The sequence below is a fragment of the Stegostoma tigrinum genome, chromosome 13 (genome assembly GCF_030684315.1).
Source record: "Stegostoma tigrinum isolate sSteTig4 chromosome 13, sSteTig4.hap1, whole genome shotgun sequence".
NCBI lineage: Eukaryota > Metazoa > Chordata > Chondrichthyes > Orectolobiformes > Stegostomatidae > Stegostoma > Stegostoma tigrinum.
Window position 1 is genome coordinate 14,438,519 of NC_081366.1, and position 19,482 is coordinate 14,458,000.

Genomic DNA, 19,482 nt, shown 5'->3' on the forward strand with positions numbered 1-19,482 from the left:
CTTCAGACTTTGGCTCTTCCTAAGGTCATAATAAACTTTAAAGGCTAATTGGAGTTTGAAGATCTCTCCCACTTATTCTAAGTGCTCATACTTCATGCAGCAAATATGGCTTCACGGCTTTGAAATAAACCTTAGAATGGCTGCTTTGTGGAAACAGGCCATTTGGCCCGTCAAGTCCACACTGATCCTCTGAAGGGCATCCCACTCAGACCCACCCTCCCACCCTGTCCCATAACCCCACATTTTCCATAGCTAACCCTCTTAGCCTTCACATCCCTGGAAACAGTGGGCAATTCGGTATGGCCAATCCACCAAACCTATACATCTTTGGATTTTGGGAGGAAACTGGTGCAGAGGAAGAAACCCATGCAGACACAGGGAAAATGTGCAAACTTCACACAGGTAGTTGCCTGAGGTGGGATAGAACCTGGATCCCTGGTGCTGTGAGGTAGCAGTGGTAATCACTGAGCCACTGTGCTGCCCTCAATCTTTCTAATGTAATGACTGATTTTTTTTTAATGCATTAAACACAGTTCGGTATTTAACCTTCTGCTACCTATTTGCTAATTAGTGCAATAATCTTTCAAATATTTAATCAGTACAAGACATTAGCTTTCTTTACTCATTAATCTTGAAGGGACGAAACAATGAATCTTATTTTGGCGAGGTTTTGGCAGATATCGTTTTCTGGAACTTGCAAGTTTGAAGAATAACAATTATACTGTTCTGCAGTTTTTAGAAGCATAAGCTTTATAAAGTATTAAATTAGTCCTTTCAATTGCATCAATTCATTAATTATAATTTAATCGAGGTCCATCACTTAACAATTGTCTGACTCATGACAGGCTTTAAATAACAAAATCAATATATAGTTAATAAAGAAGAGTTGCAGAATGGGAAAGGGCTGCAGGAAGCCGGATGTTAGACTTTAAAATGGTTGAATTGACTTTGTCGACTTATTGGAAGTGATTGATTTTTAAGGCTAAATTTTACAATCCAGGCCTGCATGTAAAACAATATCTGTGATACTTCCAATCCAGGTTTCGTTTAATCTACTTTTTCAATCGACTCTGGAGCAGGTGGGACTTGAACCCAGACCTCCTGGAATCAGTAGATGGACACTCTCAGTGTACCGTACGAACCTGATCTAGCATCTTCGGAGAAGTTACCATCTTCTGTGTCCATTATTGGTCATACTCCCTTCAATGTCAACCCCATTAAAGCTATTTGCAAAGTTGGGCTTTCCTCCACTATCTATAACAGCTGATCGTTGCTAGTGTGCTACTTTGGTTAGAGCCCCAGTGGTATAACCCATCTTTCCTGCCAAGAGATTGCTGTGATAATTATTTGTCACATTGGTGTAAGCTGTAGTTGCTGAGTTCATTCACTTAATAACCAAGCTTCTTAGCGATGATTAGTTTCAACTTGTAATTCTGAGGTGTAGAGGTGATATTTATGATAACCGGTTAGATTTTGCAATGAGTTTAGCAAAACTCATGGTAATCAGGAAAAGGCAGCAAGGTTTTTGAAAGGGATACGATGTTTGACCAATTTATTGGAACTATTCGAAGGTGTGGTTAGGTTCTGGAATACACAGGCTGGCAGTGTGCTGGAAGCTCATTCAGTGATAGTTTTCAAGAGACAATTGGATATTTGTCTTCGAGAAAATCTGTAGAGCTGAGGGGGAATGGCTGCAGAGGGTGACGAGCTGACTTGCTGTGAAGCAGAGGCAAATGCAGTGTGTTGAATAGCCTCTTTCTACACTCTCTGTTCTGTGTTCAGCGATACCAGCGATTTTATAAAAAGGTTAAAAATATGAGGACAATTGGTGTTAATTTTTCTCTCATGTCAAAAGCAGTGTGGGATGTTTAGGATGATGAGAGGACTTGACAGGTAGATAGACAGAAACTTCTTTCCCCTACTAGGAAAATCCATAACAAGGTGATGAAACACACCAAGCAGGGTACTAGCAGAAAGCAAGATAATGAAATGTGAGGCTGGATGAACACAGCAGGCCCAGCAGCATCTCAGGAGCACAAAAGCTGACGTTTTGGGCCTAGACCCTTCATCAGACAGGGGGATGGGGTGAAGGTTCTGGAATAAATAGGGAGAGAGGGGGAGGCGGACCGAAGATGGAGAGAAAAGAAGATAGGTGGAGAGGAGAGTATAGGTGGGGAGGTAGGGAGGGGATAGGTCAGTCCAGGGAAGACGGACAGGTCAAGGAGGTGGGATGAGGTTAGTAGGTAGGAGATGGAGGTGCGGCTTGGGGTGGGAGGAAGGAATGGGTGAGAGGAAGAACAGGTTAGGGAGGCAGAGACAGGTTTGACTGGTTTTGGGATGCAGTGGGTGGAGGGAAAGAGCTGGGCTGGTTGTGTGGTGCAGCGGGGGGAGGGGATGAACTGGGCTGGTTTTGGGATGCGGTGGGGGAAGGAGAGATTTTGAAGATGTGCAGGTGAACCTCTGCTTAATATGGAAAGTCATCTTGGGGCCTGGGATAGGGGTGAGGGAGGAGGTGTGGGGGCAAGTGTAGCATTTCCTGCGGTTGCAGGGGAAGCAGAGGTTCACCTGCACGTCTGCCAATGTGGTATACTGCATCCACTGTACCCGGTGTGGCAACCTCTACATTGGGGATACCAAGCGGAGACTTGGGGACCGCTTTGCAGAACACATCCGCTCGGTTCACAATAAACAACTGCACCTCCCAGTCGCAAACCATTTCCACTCCCCCTCCCATTCTTTAGATGACATGTCCATCATGGGCCTCCTGCAGTGCCACAATGATGCCACCCGAAAGTTGCAGGAACAGCAACTCATATTCCGCTTGGGAACCCTGCAGCCCAATGGTATCAATGTGGACTTCACCAGCTTCAAAATCTCTCCTTCCCCCACCGCATCCCAAAACCAGCCCAGTTCTTCCCCCTCCCCCCACTGCACCACACAACCAGCCCAGCTCTTCCCCTCCACTCACTGCATCTCAAAACCAGTCCAACCTGTCTCTGCCTCCCTAACCTGTTCTTCCTCTCACCCAACCCTTCCTCCCACCCCAAGCTGCACCTCCATCTCCTACCTACTAACCTTATCCCACCTCCTTGACCTGTCCGTCTTCCCTGGACTGACCTATCCCCTCCCCACCTCCCCACCTATACTCTCCTCTCCACCTATCTTCTTTTCTCTCCATCTTCGGTCCGCCTCCCCCTCTCTCCCTATTTATTCCAGAACCCCCACCCCATCCCCCTCTCTGATGAAGGGTCTAGGCCCGAAACGTCAGCTTTTGTGCTCCTGAGATGCTGCTGGGCCTGCTGTGTTCATCCAGCCTCACATTTTATTATCTTGGATTCTCCAGCATCTGCAGTTCCCACTGTCACTACTACCAGAAAGCAATTCTTTATACAAAGTATGGTCTAAATATGCAGTTATCTTCTCTCAAAAAGCTGTTGAGACCAAATCATAAAGAAAGATTTCAAAACTGAAGTTGATTTGTTCTCAGTATGTGTGGTTGTGACAGAGTATAAAGCCAAGACAAATAAATAGTAAGTTAAGAAATAGATCAGCTGTATCTATTTGCATGATGGAACAGACTCAAGAATAGCATACTCTGCTTCCTTCAATTTCCTAGAATGATTCCAGATATGAGAGCCTTCAGCCATGAGGGAGGATTGACGAAGTTCTCCCTGAAGAGGAGAAGGCTGAGCAGAGATCTGATTGATGTTTTGAAAATCATGATCAGGCTGTACGGAGTAAATGGAATGAAGCTGTTTCTGCTGGTAAAGATAGCAAGAATGAGACATAGATTTAAAATGATGTACAAAAGAAGCAAGGGTGATACGAGCGAAAACTTTTTCACAAAGTGTATTGCTTGCCAATGTGATAGAGGCAGGTTCACTCGAGGCATTCAAGAGGGAATTGGCTGATTATTCGGATTAAAATAGAATGCAGGGATACAGGTAAAAGCAGGAGATTGGCATGAGCTAGTAGAGCTGCTGCAGTCGTGATGTGCTGATCAGCCTCATAATGATTCTGTGTTTCTATATTGACCAGATGTCTGCCTTCAAGATTAATTTTAAGATTAAAGGATTCACAAATCTGACATTACACTTGTGATGAGAAAATTCTGTTTATATAAAAAGAAAGCATTGAAATTTCTGAATTGTCCCATGATTCTTTATTTATTGGTGAGCTTTAGTCAATAGCTTAAGGCACCCAGTTGATCTCCAATGGATTTATTCACAAAGTGCATTACAGGATAACCTGAAGTGTGATCAAGTGAAACAGGAAAGTAGTGTCATATAGAGAGAAAGGTGCATGCCACATATAAAATTTACCAATCCTGAATCAATTCAGTACGTAATACATTGTCTTCTGCTTACTGTGCACCTGAATGAATGAGTAGCTGAGATGTTTGGCATTCGCTATGAGTACTGAAGTTTGTTTATCAATAGTGAGAGTGTACAGGTTTCAAAACAGATGCTGGACAATGGTAACACGCACTTTTTCTGGAGTGCGTGTGATGGAAATGTGTGTAAGCCAACTCAGAGCTGCAACTAAAACACTTAGTTTTACTGAAAGAGAAGGGTGCATGTGTAATTTTGAGATTTATTAACCAGCTTTCTTTCCTAGTACAGATAAGAAGGAATTTTTACAGTATATATTCTACGACAACAGGACATCCCAAATTGATTTCTAATCAACAAAGTGCACTTACTGTTGTAATATAGGAAATGCAACACTGAATTTGTACAAAGCAAAATCTGATAAATAGCATTTTGAGAAATAAACAGGTGATTTATTGTATTTATATTAGTTGAGGGACCAATATTTACCAAGGCATTGTCGATTCATTGGAACAGCCAGATATTTCTTAAGAAAAAAATATAATTACCTCAGGACCTGGAACCATTTTGAACCTGTTCCATTGAAAATAAATCATTTTAATGTCTGAGCAAACAGGCTTGCCTCATAATTTGTTCTACAAAGATGTGACTCTGATCTATATGGAGATACCTCAATATTTATTGTCGATTTTCAAATGATGCCATGTTTTAATTGTTTAGATCTGTTCTACAATTTTTGAAGATGAAACATTTGGCTGTATATCTGTTGGCGTTCTGGTGCTATATATGGCAAACACAGGCTGAATTCTTCACATCAATAGGTAAGACCTAATAGAATGTTCCTGTTTTGGTTGAAATACTGCAACCCATTGATGTTGTCGGTTATGTTTGGGTCTTCTTTTTTGTTAGCTCACACCAGAGCTGATGATGATGATAAGCATGAGCAGAAAGATATTGATAAGCTGAATCCCTCACAGTCATAACTAAAATTCACTTTTACTTCCATATAGTTGTAGATTTTTCCACATTGCCTTCATCCCCATTGATTCAAAGAGCGGTGTTAGGGTTTTGGAAATCCTATCTGATGTCCTCAAGGCCATCATTTTAAATTGGACCATGAGTACACCCCACTCTATCCCAATGATTGCTGAAGCATTTGATCCAGAGCAAGAACACTGGGTCAGACATAAACAGTGGCTGGCATTAAATCATGGGAGTGCAAGAAGAGATGTGTGGGACAGGGATTGAACCTGCATTGTGAGTGACCCATGACAGTGCTGTGCACGCAAACCAAGCACAACAATTCCTTGTGGGCCCATGTTGTGTTTCGTGAAAAATGTGCTTTTATCTTGTCTTCAACACATAGCTGGTCAGGCTACTTTAAAGCCTGAGAACTAGTTGGAGCTTGCACACCACAAACTCTCCCTCGTTTTTGGCAAATCTCAAAGTGGGGTCCTTTAGCAGAAAGTAGGCCTCCTCGTGTTTGCTTTCTGTGGACATGGGAATGCCTGACTGTCATCTGCATCAGTACTGCCCCCAGTATATATATATATGAAGCATCTTTTGTTATGTGGGTTATGTTCATGTCAAATCAATAATTGTTATGAATATCTTATTTCCCAAAAACAGGCTCTAATTTTTCTCTACTTCCATCTGCCTCTGCTTTTCTCTGGTCTGCTGGTAATGTTCAGGTCTGCAAAGGGCTGTGTTATGAGTAATATGATATTTTCTGACTGCGCTGCAATGAATAACTGCTCTTGCAAGGTTCAAAATAACATTTCGAGATAAGATTTTTGACCTTGCACAGATATTGGAACCTTGCCATTTACATTTCTGAGAATTCCTTTTCTTCGTGTGCTCCTCTATCACCCCTGTCCAAGGCCCATCGTTAACCTCAATTAATGTTTACAACAGCCATTCGGGAATGAATTTCCGAACCTGTTTGTCAAGAAGGTCAAAGGAACAAAAGTATAAAATGTGAAGATACAAACACCATTTTTGAAATGGCCTCCAGAGTGTGAGGAATAATCCTTTTGAAGACATCTTATTTCGTTCACAGAGTTGGGGTTGTCATCATAAATTTTCATCCTTTGGGCAGCAATTCCTTTTTCTGTTTCAGGAAAGAGTACCAACAGAAGCAAATTTTGTTTGTTGTGTATTATGTTACAGGCAAAAACTTACAGGACTCCCCTTCTGGAGTACTGTGTGCAGTTTTAGTCGCCCCGCTATAGAAAGGATATTATTAAATGGGAGAGGGTTCAGAAAAGGTTTACCAGGATGTTGCTGACAGTGGAGAGTCTGAGATACGAGAATAGGCTGGGACATTTTTCACTGGAGCATAGGGGGCTGGAGGGATGGGGGGTTGCAGTGGTGGTTACCATATAGAAGTTTATAAAATCACGAGGAGCCTAGATAGGGTGAATAGCTAAGGTCTTTTTCACAGGGTAGGGGAATCCAAAACTATAGGGCATAGGTTTAAGGTGTGAGGGGAAAGATTTAAAAGGGACCAAGGGGCAACTTTTTCATGCAGAGGATGGTGTGTACATGGAAAAAACTGCCAGAGGAGGTTGTGGAGGCTGGCACAATTACAACATTTAAAAGGCATCTGGATGGGTATATGAATAAGAAGAGTTTAGAGGGACGTGGGCCAAATGCTCGCAGATGGAACTGGATTAAATTTGGATATACAGTCAGCATGGATGAGCCAGAATGAAAAGTCTGTTTCCTGCTGTCCATCTTTATGATTCTATGACTGCAGTCATCATAGCAATTAAATGACAGAATAACTTGCTTGGCTAGTTCAGAGGCAATCATGTCATATGACTCACAATCCACAACAAATGTTGGTGTGGCTAAAGTGGCTAGTTTTGTTTCCTGAACAACATTAGAGAACCAGTTGGCCTTTGCGTAACGACCTTGTAGTTTTATGGCTGATACCCGACCTTATTCCAGACTTATTTAATTAAGGTCCCAGTACATGAAAGTTTCAGATGAGCAGGAGACACTGACCAGTCACGCTACTGAAGGGATGTTGAAGTTTCTCTCCTGGATCTTTATGGTGCTGTTTCAAAGCTCAGCATTGTATAGAGTAACACAAGTCGCTCCAAACCATGTTCGAAGAAAGCAATCTTGGAACTTGTCTGGCTGGCAGCCTTTCAGTACATCCAACAGCGAAATTAAATAAAAACTCATGTGTTTCACATTTAAAAGGAGTCTGAATCCAGCTTCTTTCAACCAATTTTGAGAGCTTTGTATTGAAACGTATGACTAATATTGAGAGAGCTCCAAGAGGTAAGAATATCTTGCTCCATTGTCCAGGCCACCGTCTCAGCAAAGCTGTTTCCAGATGAACAGGCATTTTTGTGACAAGAAAAGGTGCCTTTTCAGCATAGGATCACAGCTGTCTCTGCAAGACACAAGTTTCTGTTTTATTGTCCAACAGATTTTTTTTTACATCCAGTTCACCTGAATTTGTTAAAACCTTTACAAATGGGTGTGGAATATCGAATCACAAGGTAAGTAAACAAGGTCAGCCAGGTGGACCTTATAGAATATGAGTTCCCTGATTAGACCAGATTAACAGTTCCAATCAGGAAGACCTGGCTGATAGACAAAAAGAAGAAGTTCAGACATTCTGACAAATGACAGCTGGCTCTGAAAGAGCTGGACAAGTGATAGGGACATTCCATATGTAAATAAAGGATGACTTGGTGAATGGATATTGGCCTTTGTGGAGTCACTTCAGTAAGTCTCTGTATTCATTAGTGCAGCTTCAAAGACATTACAATGGTATCAGCATCCTCCTCCCAGCCTTACCACTACCTTCCACACACAGATCTACCCACACTCCCACGATGAAATATTCACCACTCAAACTTTTTACTAATTACACATGTTTGCCGGAGACTGTAATAAATGAGGTGGAATTTCTGGATGCAAGGACAATAATAGCTTTTGCTAAAAGCTTTTGCATGCATACTTGTTAATCCACTGAGAAGCTGACTACAATACATCAAAATGATGAGCAAATAGCTCCAAGTTTTTTCCAAAGTGTGATTTCAGTAAATGATATCACAAAGGAGAGAAGTGACAAAGTGATACTGTGACAAAAAGGACATGTTTGTGACTTACTTTCAATTAATCAAACTTTACGAATTTATCTGTCTTAAATTGATCAAGGTTCTGCAGATTCTTTTTAAAAACAAACACCTCCTGACAGGCCATAAGGTGTAGGAGCAGAGTAGGCCGTTCAGCCCATTGAGTCCATTCTGCAATTTAATGAGGTCATGGCTGATCTGAGAATGCTCTCTGATCCAAGGCAGATTTTGTGTTGAGTAATGTAAAAGTGCCTGGTGTGGGAACTTGTTAAAGCAAAACAAAATCACCTCTTAAAATGTGCACAATTTGGGGGGTGCATTGCATATTGCTTGCTGTTTGCATTCAATGAGGAAGCTCCTTCACGGTCCACAGATTGATGGGTTTTAATAATAACGCTGTGGCTGCCGTAAGATACTGGCACTTCATTTGCTATGGGAGAAGAAAGCAATGTAAAGGCAGGGAGATTGTACATCAAGTTTGCCTTATGGGGATCTCTTTCAAAGCAAAGTCTAGAATATCTACATAAGGCCAACTTCTTAGTCTGTGTGTCCATAGGCCGGCAATGGCTTAAAGGTGTTATTGCTGGATTATTACTCCAGAAGCTCAGCTAATCCCCTAGAACCCAGATTCAAGTCCCAACACAGCAGATGATGGGATTTGTATTCAATAAAAGATACCTGTAATTAAGAACCTACTCAAGCCCGCACTACTATGCTGGATTGTTTCGAAAAACCCATCTGGTTCACTAATGGCTGGTACAATTACAGTATTTAAAAGGCATTTGAATAGGTATATGAACAGGAAGAGTTTGGAATGATATGGGCCAAACTCTGTCAAATGGTACTCTGTCAGATTGGGGTGCCTGGTCAGCGCAGATGAGCTGGATCAACCAGTCTGTTTCTGTGCTGTATGACTGTATGACTCTGCTTCCACTGTCATTTTAGGAAGAAATCTCCAAAAGCCCTCTCAGAGAAAAGAAATGCATGTAACCTCTGTTTAAAATTCTCTCCAAGAAGAAAACACATCCTCTCCACATCTACAAAGTCAAAACCGTTAGGATCTTACGCATTGATCCAAGTTGCCTCGAATTTTTCTGTATTCTGGCAGATATACGCCTATCCAACCTTTCCTGATAACTGCCCATCCCCTCCATTCCACTGACTAATTCAGTAAATCTTTACTGAAAATGACCCCCAACACATTACATTCTTCCTGGAATAAGTTCCAGAATAAAGACCACATACCATACTCTAGAAGTGTTCTCAGCAGTGCCCTGGGTAACTGAGAAACAACCTACCTAATTTTGTATTCAATTCTTGTACAATCAGTGATAACATTCACTTAGCTTTCCTAATTATTTGCTGTACCTGTAACACTCACATTATGTGATTTATACATGAGGATATCCAGATCCCTGTGCACCTCAAAGGTCTGCAATCGTCCTCCCTTAGGGTAATATGCTTAATTATTCTTTTTGTTTACAGCCTAACACGCCTCATTAACAGAGATAACAAGGTTTAGAGCTGGATGGACACTGCAGGCCAAGCAGCAACAGAGGAGCAGGAAGGCTGACATTTCGGACCTAGACCCCCAAAACGTCAGCTTTCCTGCTCCTCTGATGCTGCTTGGCCTGCTGTATTCATCCAGCTCTACACCTTGCTATCTCAGATTCTTTAGCATCTGCAGTTCCTACTACACCTCATTAACACTCAGCTTTCTATCTCACCAAACCTTGCCAAACTGGCTAGAGGTCAGGAAAACCTGACAGGGCAACAAAAACAGGTACTTGGCAGATTCAGTGATAATGGGAACTGCAGATGCTGGATAATCCAAGATAATAAAATGTGAGGCTGGATGAACACAGCAGGCCCAGCAGCATCTCAGGAGCACAAAGTCTCTGATGAAGGGTCTAGGCCCGAAATGTCAGCTTTTGTGCTCCTGAGATGCTGCTGGGCCTGCTGTGTTCATCCAGCCTCACATTTTATTAACTTGGCAGATTCAGCTCACCATGTGCTGTGAATGGCTGCTGTGTTATATTAGAACAAACTGCAGCACAGGGCATGTTCAGTCAACACCAGTTGCTTAGTGATAATGGGAACTGCAGATGCTGGAGAATCCAAGATAATAAAATGTGAGGCTGGATGAACACAGCAGGCCCAGCAGCATCTCAGGAGCACAAAAGCTGACGTTTCGGGCCTAGACCCTTCACCAGAGAGGGGGATGGGGTGAGGGTTCTGGAATAAATAGGGAGAGAGGGGGAGGCGGACCGAAGATGGAGAGAAAAGAAGATAGGTGGAGAGAGTATAGGTGGGGAGGTAGGGAGGGGATAGGTCAGTCCAGGGAAGACGGGCAGGTCAAGGAGGTGGGATGAGGTTAGTAGGTAGGAGATGGAGGTGCGGCTTGGGGTGGGAGGAAGGGTTGGATGAGAGGAAGAACAGGTTAGGGAGGCAGAGACAGGTTGGACTGGTTTTGGGATGCAGTGGGTGGAGGGGAAGAGCTGGGCTGGTTGTGTGGTGCAGTGGGGGGTGGGGACGAACTGGGCTGGTTTAGGGATGCGGTGGGGGAAGGGGAGGTTTTGAAGCTGGTGAAGTCCACGTTGATACCATTAGGCTGCAGTGTTCCCAAGCGGAATATGAGTTGCTGTTCCTGCAACCTTCGGGTGGCATCATGGTGGCACTGCGGGAGGCCCATGATGGACATGTCATCTAAAGAATGGGAGGGGGAGTGGAAATGGTTGGCGACTGGGAGGTGCAGTTGTTTGTTGCGAACCGAGCGGAGGTGTTCTGCAAAGCGGTCCCCAAGCCTCCGCTTGGTTTCCCCAATGTAGAGGAAGCCACACCGGGTACAGTGGATGCAGTATACCACATTGGCAGATGTGCAGGTGAACCTCTGCTTAATGTGGAATGTCATCTTGGGGCCTGGGATAGGGGTGAGGGAGGAGGTGTGGGGCAAGTGTAGCATTTCCTGCGGTTGCAGGGGAAGGTGCCGGGTGTGGTGGTGTTGGAGGGCAGTGTGGAGCGAACAAGGGAGTCACGGAGAGAGTGGTCTCTCCGGAAAGCAGACAAGGGTGGGGATGGAAAAATGTCTTGGGTGGTGGGGTCGGATTGTAGATGGCGGAAGTGTCAGAGGATGATGCGTTGTATCCGGAGGTTGGTGGGGTGGTGTGTGAGAACGAGGGGGATCCTCTTTGGGCGGTTGTGGCGTGGGCGGGGTGTGAGGGATGTGTTGCGGGAAATGCGGGAGACGCGGTCAAGGGCGTTCTCGATCACTGTGGGGGGAAAGTTGCGGTCCTTGAAGAACTTGAACATCTGGGATGTGTGGGAGTGGAATGCCTTATCGTGGGAGCAGATGCGGCGGAGGCGGAGGAATTGGGAATAGGGGATGGAATTTTTGCAGGAGGGTGGGTGGGAGGAGGTGTATTCTAGGTAGCTGTGGGAGTCAGTGGGCTTACATCTGTTGTCCACATACATTGGCATCCTGCATGTGCAAACACACCACAGCTGTCGTGTTACCTTTCCAGTAGGCTGGAAACACAAACGTAGATTGCAGGTGCACCAGCATCTACCAGAGGGGACACTTTGCACGTAATGACACAAAGCTAGCCCAGGGATTGGACCAGGCTGCATCTCAAGGCTGCTTACTTTGTCTCTTAGCACTTATTCACATTGCTGCTAGCTATATGGTCACAACACCTGTGCCTTGATTTGCCGTGCCAGTTAGCTCAGTCACACACAACTGGTCAGCTAGCATTGCTGGTCAGCAGACTCCAGTCAAGGGGTGGACACCTTGCTCTACAGCATATTGCTATGTCAATATTAATTCTGCACCAAGTGCGAGCTGCCTGCATGTGCAGCGACCAAGCGGTCATATCTCCAAGCCTTGGGGGCACATCCGTCTGATGTTTATGGAGGCACCCAACAGAGTTAGTCAAGGGCAGTCTCCAGTACCAGGTCAGAGGATTGGCTACAGTCAGACATCCGGTCAAGGTAACCATAATCAGAGGTTCATACCTGTGCAGTCTGGGGAGTGGGACGCTCTGACAGTAAATTCAGAGTTGGGGTCCAAGTGGCATAGGAATGATGTGGCCAGGGAAATATGCAGCCATCGTGCTGGAACCTGATGGGACTGTCCTGTCAGCCCGCTCAAGAGGGTGGGCCACGGTCAGCCCTTCAGCTCTGTTTGCTGAAACTAAGGGCAAAGTGTAGGGGACAGGAAGCAAGAACAGGCCATGAGAATGAGGCTCTGTGCATTGGCCTTCAGGATAGGAACGACAGGCTGGGATTAAGAGTAATGAGAATTGTGAATGGGGCAATAGTATTTGCATGGGAGGATATAATAAAGCATGGATAGAAAGGGGGTCATGTGGGAGGAGCTTGCATCCAGGAGTGTATGACTGCACCTGGCACAGTCACTACATATACCAGGGACTGTGAAGGAAATGCGGGCAGGTGTAGGCACATGTGGATAGGTTGGCAGGGTCCTAGGAAAGTACAAAGCGTATGGAGCTGCAGGAAGGGCTACCAGGAACAGAATCTGAAGATTGAGGGCTTGCTGGCATATTGAGGTAGAGGCTGGAAATCACTAGCTGATGAAAGCTCAGTGTGGCCTTCTATGGTGCTGGGAATTGAAGGTGTGCAATGGAGAAGGAAAGGTTATGGCTACACTAGGATTGGACGGAGTAAGTGACTCAACATTTCAAATCTCCAGCACACATGCATTTGAGTGTTCATGCACACACAAAATCAACCTGTAGTCTAAGAGAACTTCAATGAAATTTCGTCAAAGATAGCAAGAACTGCAGCTGCTGGAGTCAGAGATAACACAGTGTGGAGCTGGAGAAGGGTCCCAACCCAAAACGCCAGTTTTCCTACTACTCTGATGCTGTTTGGCCCGCTGCATTCCTCCGGCTCCACCCTGTGTCGTCAATAAAATTTAATGTTGTACAGGTCTTGTAAACTGGTGGCAGGACTGATTTCACAGTGGGCATGGTGATCTCTCAGTTTTGTGCTGAAACAGTTTATCTTTTCTGGAAACAGTAGCTGCTGGGCGAATAATTAAAAATTTGAGGCACATGGATGGTCAAACAACAAACAAGGCTCAAACATTCAATCAAATGGGGAGCAGCGGGGAGAGAGAGAGTGTGTGACAGTCTGGGTCCTGCCTTTGTATTGTGCTGTTTGATTCCCCAGTAAGCAGTTCCTTCAACACAAAAGAAAGAGTTAGTTGGCTCATCTCACAATCCCTCTCACCGACTAACCAGTTGGCCTTTTACACTGTCTCCTCTTATTTCAGTTTTTATCCCAAAATTTGAATCTGCCATAGTGGGATATAAGCTCACGTCTCCAGAACATTAGCCTGGGGTTCTTGCATCCCGGTCCAGTGATATTGCCACTACAGCACTGCCTGTCTTCACTGCCATAAGCTGAATGGTTTAAATATGTTCATGGAAAGTCGATTCCAGGTCTCTGCTGTGATTAGAATATAGCTGAACAATTTATTTTTCTCAACCACAATCCCAAAGTTCATCATGATTTTGTTTGATAACTTGCCCCGAACCTAGTTGAAGACATGGGTGATTGTCTGGATATTTTATGGATAGTTCAGGAGATTAGGTCTTTTATACACCTCCATGAGTATTGCCTTTGAAGTTTTCTGGACCAACTAACTCCATTTTAATGGTTTCGGAATTTCTAAAACACAAGTATGCAAATGTTCAGTCATCTTATCAGCTGCGGTTCTGATTCACTTTTAAAACGAAGGCTGTTTCACATTCTTGTAAAATTCAACCAGTTGCTTGGAGCCCAGTTACATGTTTTAATAATGAAATTTCACTTTATAATGATAAACATTCTGCAATTAACTCTATTCAAAATATTTCTCCCCTTTCAGGTCAGATGACGGACTTGATTTATATCGAAAAAGACCTGGTGAAATCGCTGAAAGAATATATAAAGGCAGAAGAGAGTAAATTAACAGAAATTAAAAGGTACTGATTACAATATTTTTGAATCCTCTGTCAGTAAAATGATTATTACGCTACTGTTTTCCATCATCATAACCTGATGGAAGTGTCCCTTATTAGCAATTAGTTGTATGAGGATGGTCCTTCAGTGTGTGTTGATGATAGGACCAGTGTTCACTGTTATCTACAGGAATGACCTTATAGGGCCGAATTTTTTAAAGTTCATAAAATTCATAATTAAAAGGCTGCCTGAGGTAAGTTACTTGAAGTTGAAGCTTCAAGCAGAGAAAAGGGAGTTTTTCTATCTGCATCTGGATGCATGTCATTTCATTCAGTGTATTAGACACTAACCAAAGGTACATAAATTTAAATTCTTTTACACTTCATTGCTAATTTCCGTCCTGTCCAGTATGAAGTAGACTATAGAAATAAGTCTACTGCCTTATAACAGTCTCACTGTTCCAGACCACTTATAAATTATGCAATCAGTATCACAGTGCAATGGATGACGGGCGTGGCGGGGTCTTTAAACATCCCTTCATCTTTTCAAAGTTGCAATGATCAATGGCCATTCTAGCACACCGCCCAGTCCGTAACAGGTTACAAGAAAGAGAAAATAGTCTTTCTGTGGGATACAATTACAATGGAATTACAGTTTCCAATCCTTAATCATAACTTCTGTTACATAAACAGTTGGGCTGAAAAGCTGAATCAACTGACACACATATCAACTTCTGACCCAGAAGGATATCTGGGTCATCCAGTGAATGCATACAAACTCATGAAGCGGTTGAACACAGAATGGCTAAAACTAGAGAGCTTGGTTCTGCAGCAAACTTCTGATGGTAAGTAATGGAAATGTTATCCGTTGGGAGTTTCGCTTGTTTGAAAAGAAGACAGTGGGTACATTATTTTAGGAACATGCTCAACTGTGTGGAGCATAATAGCTATAATTTCTGTTAAGACTATGGAATTAAGAATTCCTTTGTGGTCAATGTAATGTTAAACACTAGGATAGACCTTGATCCCTAACAATCATGCCAAACATGTGGTGGGGAGCCGGTGGCCTATTTCATTGTTGGCATCACTCTGTGTAAGCATTTAGGTCCAATTACATCATGTGACCACAGATGGAGCCTTTATTCTAGCCAGTATCAGAGGTTTGAGTAAAACCTGGTGATAGGTAGGATAGTGGATAAGAGAAGTCCACGTAACATGGTTTTAAGTTGATTTTGAAAGTTTTGTTGTTGGCCAGTTTGAGCACCTTCAGGCCTGAATAGGAGAAAGGTTTGAATCTTCCCTGCCCCTGATTTCCAGCACCCTCCCTCACCACGATCCCCCTAAAACAAACCCTCCTTGACTGACTGACAGATGTATCATAGAAACATAGAATAGAATCATAGAACCATTATGGTTTAGGTCCCTGAAACCAACCCCCCTGTTATTCCCATTTAGGTTTGGGTTCAGCTTGTTTACTTGAGAAAATTTTCCAAGCCTCACTTTTTACAGGTGACCTGGGTTAATAGTCAACCACATTGCTGTGGATCTGCGTCACATTATCAGCTAGACCAGGTAAAGGTGGTGGAGAGAGAGATAATGGGAACTGCAAATGCTGGAGAATTCAAGATAACAAAGTGTAGAACTGGATGAACACAGCAGGCCAAACAGCATCTTAGGAGCACAAAAGCTGACATTTCGGGCCTAGACCCTTCATCAGAAAAGCAAAAAGATGGTGGAATTCCTTCTCAATTGAGCCAGATAGCCTTTTACATGGTCTCCACGAGGCTAACTTCTTATTTCACTTTTTTCAAAAGTTCAAATCTGCCACGGTCAAATACAAGCCCATGCCCTTAGAACATTAGCCTAGGGTTCTAGCTTTCTGGTCCAGTGACTTTGCCACTACATCACTGACTTCCCCTACTACCATAGGCGGAATGGTTTCCCCCTGCTTCCTGCTGTACTGGCACCTCCAGTTAAAATTGCTGCTGAAAGTGGATATTTTATAACTTTGCTTCAGGCATTTAGTGAATACACTGAGGCATTTCACAATGTCCATGACACTTAACAAACATTCTCAGGATCCAGGTAGTCAGTTTAAAACAACATGTATTTAGCAGCAGCTTTAATACTGAAAATATCCCCAGGTGCTTTGCAGAGAACAGAGGAAGATCCAATCAGTTAAGATTGGAGTTTCAATGCGAGGTGAAAAATAAGGAAGAAACAGTGATAGAGAGAAGGAAGGGGACATGAAAAGAAATAACAACCTACATTTTTATTGAGTCGGAATGATTCAGCAATCCTTTAATAATTATTGGTTCCAGGATTTCTAATCCACTTCTCCTTGGCCTTTTACAGGTGTGGGCTTTTTTGCGTTAAGTATCCATACCCAGTTCTCACAACCTGGTCAGCTCCTTTGCGGAAACTCTCTTGGCTGAGACCCAACCATCCATTAGCCTCTTGAAACAGCTAAACCCCTGCTTGATTGACAGCTTTTGGCTTCCTGATTTCTGCTGTAAATTTCACAATGCATTTTAAAAAAGGTTAAGAGATTCCAAGTTCGGACAGCTTCAGCAATTGAAACTTCAAGGACTGAATGGTTGATATCATTATTGGGGTCCAGGAAGAGGATATTTTTAACATGGCAAACAAGTTATTAATGAATGATTAGGTTTTTTTTTCAAAGCTTTTTGTTTTGTTTACTTGCACAACTGTTCATTGCTTCCATAGAGTGTATGTTGGGGTAGGTGAATAGACACTAATTTAGCATAGACTGGCATGAAGGAGGCACAGGAGTTATGTACAGAGGCACAGTCTGTCTTAGGATAGTTTGAGGAGAAACATTTTGACTGATGGGGGCAGTATCATCAGGGATCGGGGAGGCATGGATGAACATGTGGATTTTGTGAGGGCTGGACAGTCTGATCTGGTTTTATTCCACCTGGGAAGAAGTCCCACAGCACCCAGGCAGGCCTTTTAAACAGACCACAACCACAACCTGCAGACCTTGTAGTTGCCTTCAAACATTTCCCAGGTCCTGCTGACTACGTTTACAGTTGCGGTGTTTGAGAATTCTGGTATCCGTTGATGCCCTGTGCGCCAGTGAGACGCAAGAAGCCTAGTTGAATGTTAGGTTTATTTTCTCCTTTTGTTTTCTGGCACAGGGAAACTGATAATACCAGCTGTCATCAGTCAATGTAACTGTTGTTTGAATCTTTGGTACTTTGGTTTATATGATTGATCAAGTGGCTGACGCTGCTTTGTAACAGCTGGACTGATGTACTTTCTGTTTTCCTGTTTTGCAAGCAAATGAGCAGCATTATGTTAAAGGAGACGTCTGTGAAGTGTACTGCACATTTTTTTGACTTTTAGTTGAGAAGTTTCTCTTAGCGTTGTTTCTTTTCCATTGCTGAACAGCGTTTATTGCTAATCTGTCGATCCAGAGGGAGAACTTTCCCACTGATGAAGATGAGAGTGGAGCTGGGAAAGCCATCATGCGTTTGCAGGACACCTACAGACTGGATTCCGAAAGTATTTCCAAGGGCAGGCTGCCAGGTACATGCAACAACAGGATGTAAATAAAATGTGGAAAGTGCAATTCATTTTCAGCTGTAGCTTTGCAATGGCTTTTGATCTGATTTTGAAACTTGCATCAGTAAGCTGCTAAGGAAATGTCCACCTTAGGTAGCCTGAGACAACAATGCATTGGCGGAACAACCAGAAAATGAGGAGTTCCTTACCTCAGCGGTAGAGTCATACAGCTCAGAAACAGCCCGTTCCAACTATAATCCCATACTAAACAAGTTCCACCTGCCTGCGTTTGGCCCATATCCCTCCAAACATTTCTTATTTGTATACTAGTCTGACTTGTTGTAACTGAACCTGCATCCACCACTCACCATGAAAGTTTGCTCCGCACGCTTGTGTAAAAAATTTATCCCTCACGTCTTTTATAAATCTTTCTCCTATCACCTTAGAAATATGCCCCTTCGTCTTGAAGCCCCTCATCTAGGGAAAAGACACCTGCCATTCATCTTACATCTACCCCCCCATGATTTTCTAAAACTCGATAAGGTCACCCCTCAACCTCCTATGCTGCAGTGAAAATTGTAGAAAAGAAAATGACAGCAAACTATGGGGCATCTTGAGAGAAAGGGGAAAAATAAATGTAGTGATTTTTAGCGTTTTAGTGGTCTCTGTGAGTTGAATGTTCCCACAAGCATTGGGAACCCATCGTTGGGATCCTCATCGAGTCCTGACACTTCTTGCATCTTGGTGCAATTAGAACAGGAAGTGGCCAACTAACAGGTCACCCGCGTATTTGCTGGACAGAGAAGGATAGAAGAAGGAGTCACAACGTGGAAGACCCAGCCAGAGGTCTTATACAGATATGGCTGGCTGCTGTCATTCTTTTCTGGAAACAGAGGTGGTAGATTCCAAATTCTCTCTTTAGTACCATGTACTTAAGGTGATAGCATTTTCCAGTGGGTTTAGAACTGTCAAACTTCGGTGAGATGATTTTCAGAGAAAAGAGATTGGGTACAAATGCAGTTGCTCCAGGCAAGTTGTCTATTAGGCCTGTCCACGTTCAAATCCAACAGCTTTATTATACCCATGTTTTACGTGGGTCATGTGGCATCTAAAAATATTGCAAACTCGGTGACTTGAGTTGAGCAGTTTATGTACTTAGCAGATGTTACATTTCTCCCTGCTGCAGCCTGTCACCTTTCAATGTACAGAGGTCTGTCCATCAGTGAAATTTTTCATTAATATTTATTATTAATTTATTATGATTATTTTCATACGTTAAGATGATGCAAGCTTTTAACACTTACCGAAATGTTTTAACGTCTTCTTTAATTTCTCATTGGCTTTGATGATTTGTCAGAAAAGGCAGTTCCTTAGGATTGGAGTGTTTTATTGACCTGCTTGGTGCTGATCTATCTATATATATATCTGTAACTACTTACAGCCCCACAACTCCCTAAAATACCTCCATTCCTCAATTCCCTTGTTTCACACCTTCACATTTCTAATCACTCCAACATTGATGTACTGTATAGGCCATGACTTCTGAAGTTCATGACCTAAATC

At 43.3% G+C, this 19,482-nt stretch overlaps 1 protein-coding gene across 7 annotated transcripts in view; it reads left to right on the top strand.

Annotated features, from left to right (window-relative positions):
* Positions 1-19,482, top strand: part of LOC125458205 (prolyl 4-hydroxylase subunit alpha-2-like) — a 90,311-nt gene that overhangs the window by 26,220 nt on the left and 44,609 nt on the right. For all 7 annotated transcript variants that reach the window (XR_007248793.2, XM_048543237.2, XM_048543233.2 and 4 more), the window contains exons 2-5: positions 5,052-5,152; positions 14,319-14,415; positions 15,085-15,236; positions 17,806-17,943. Coding sequence is in view for 6 of the 7 variants with exons in the window: in XM_048543237.2 (XP_048399194.1) it covers positions 5,074-5,152; positions 14,319-14,415; positions 15,085-15,236; positions 17,806-17,943 (466 nt within the window). In the remaining variant the exon portion in view is untranslated. The remainder of the gene's footprint in view (positions 1-5,051; positions 5,153-14,318; positions 14,416-15,084; positions 15,237-17,805; positions 17,944-19,482) is intronic.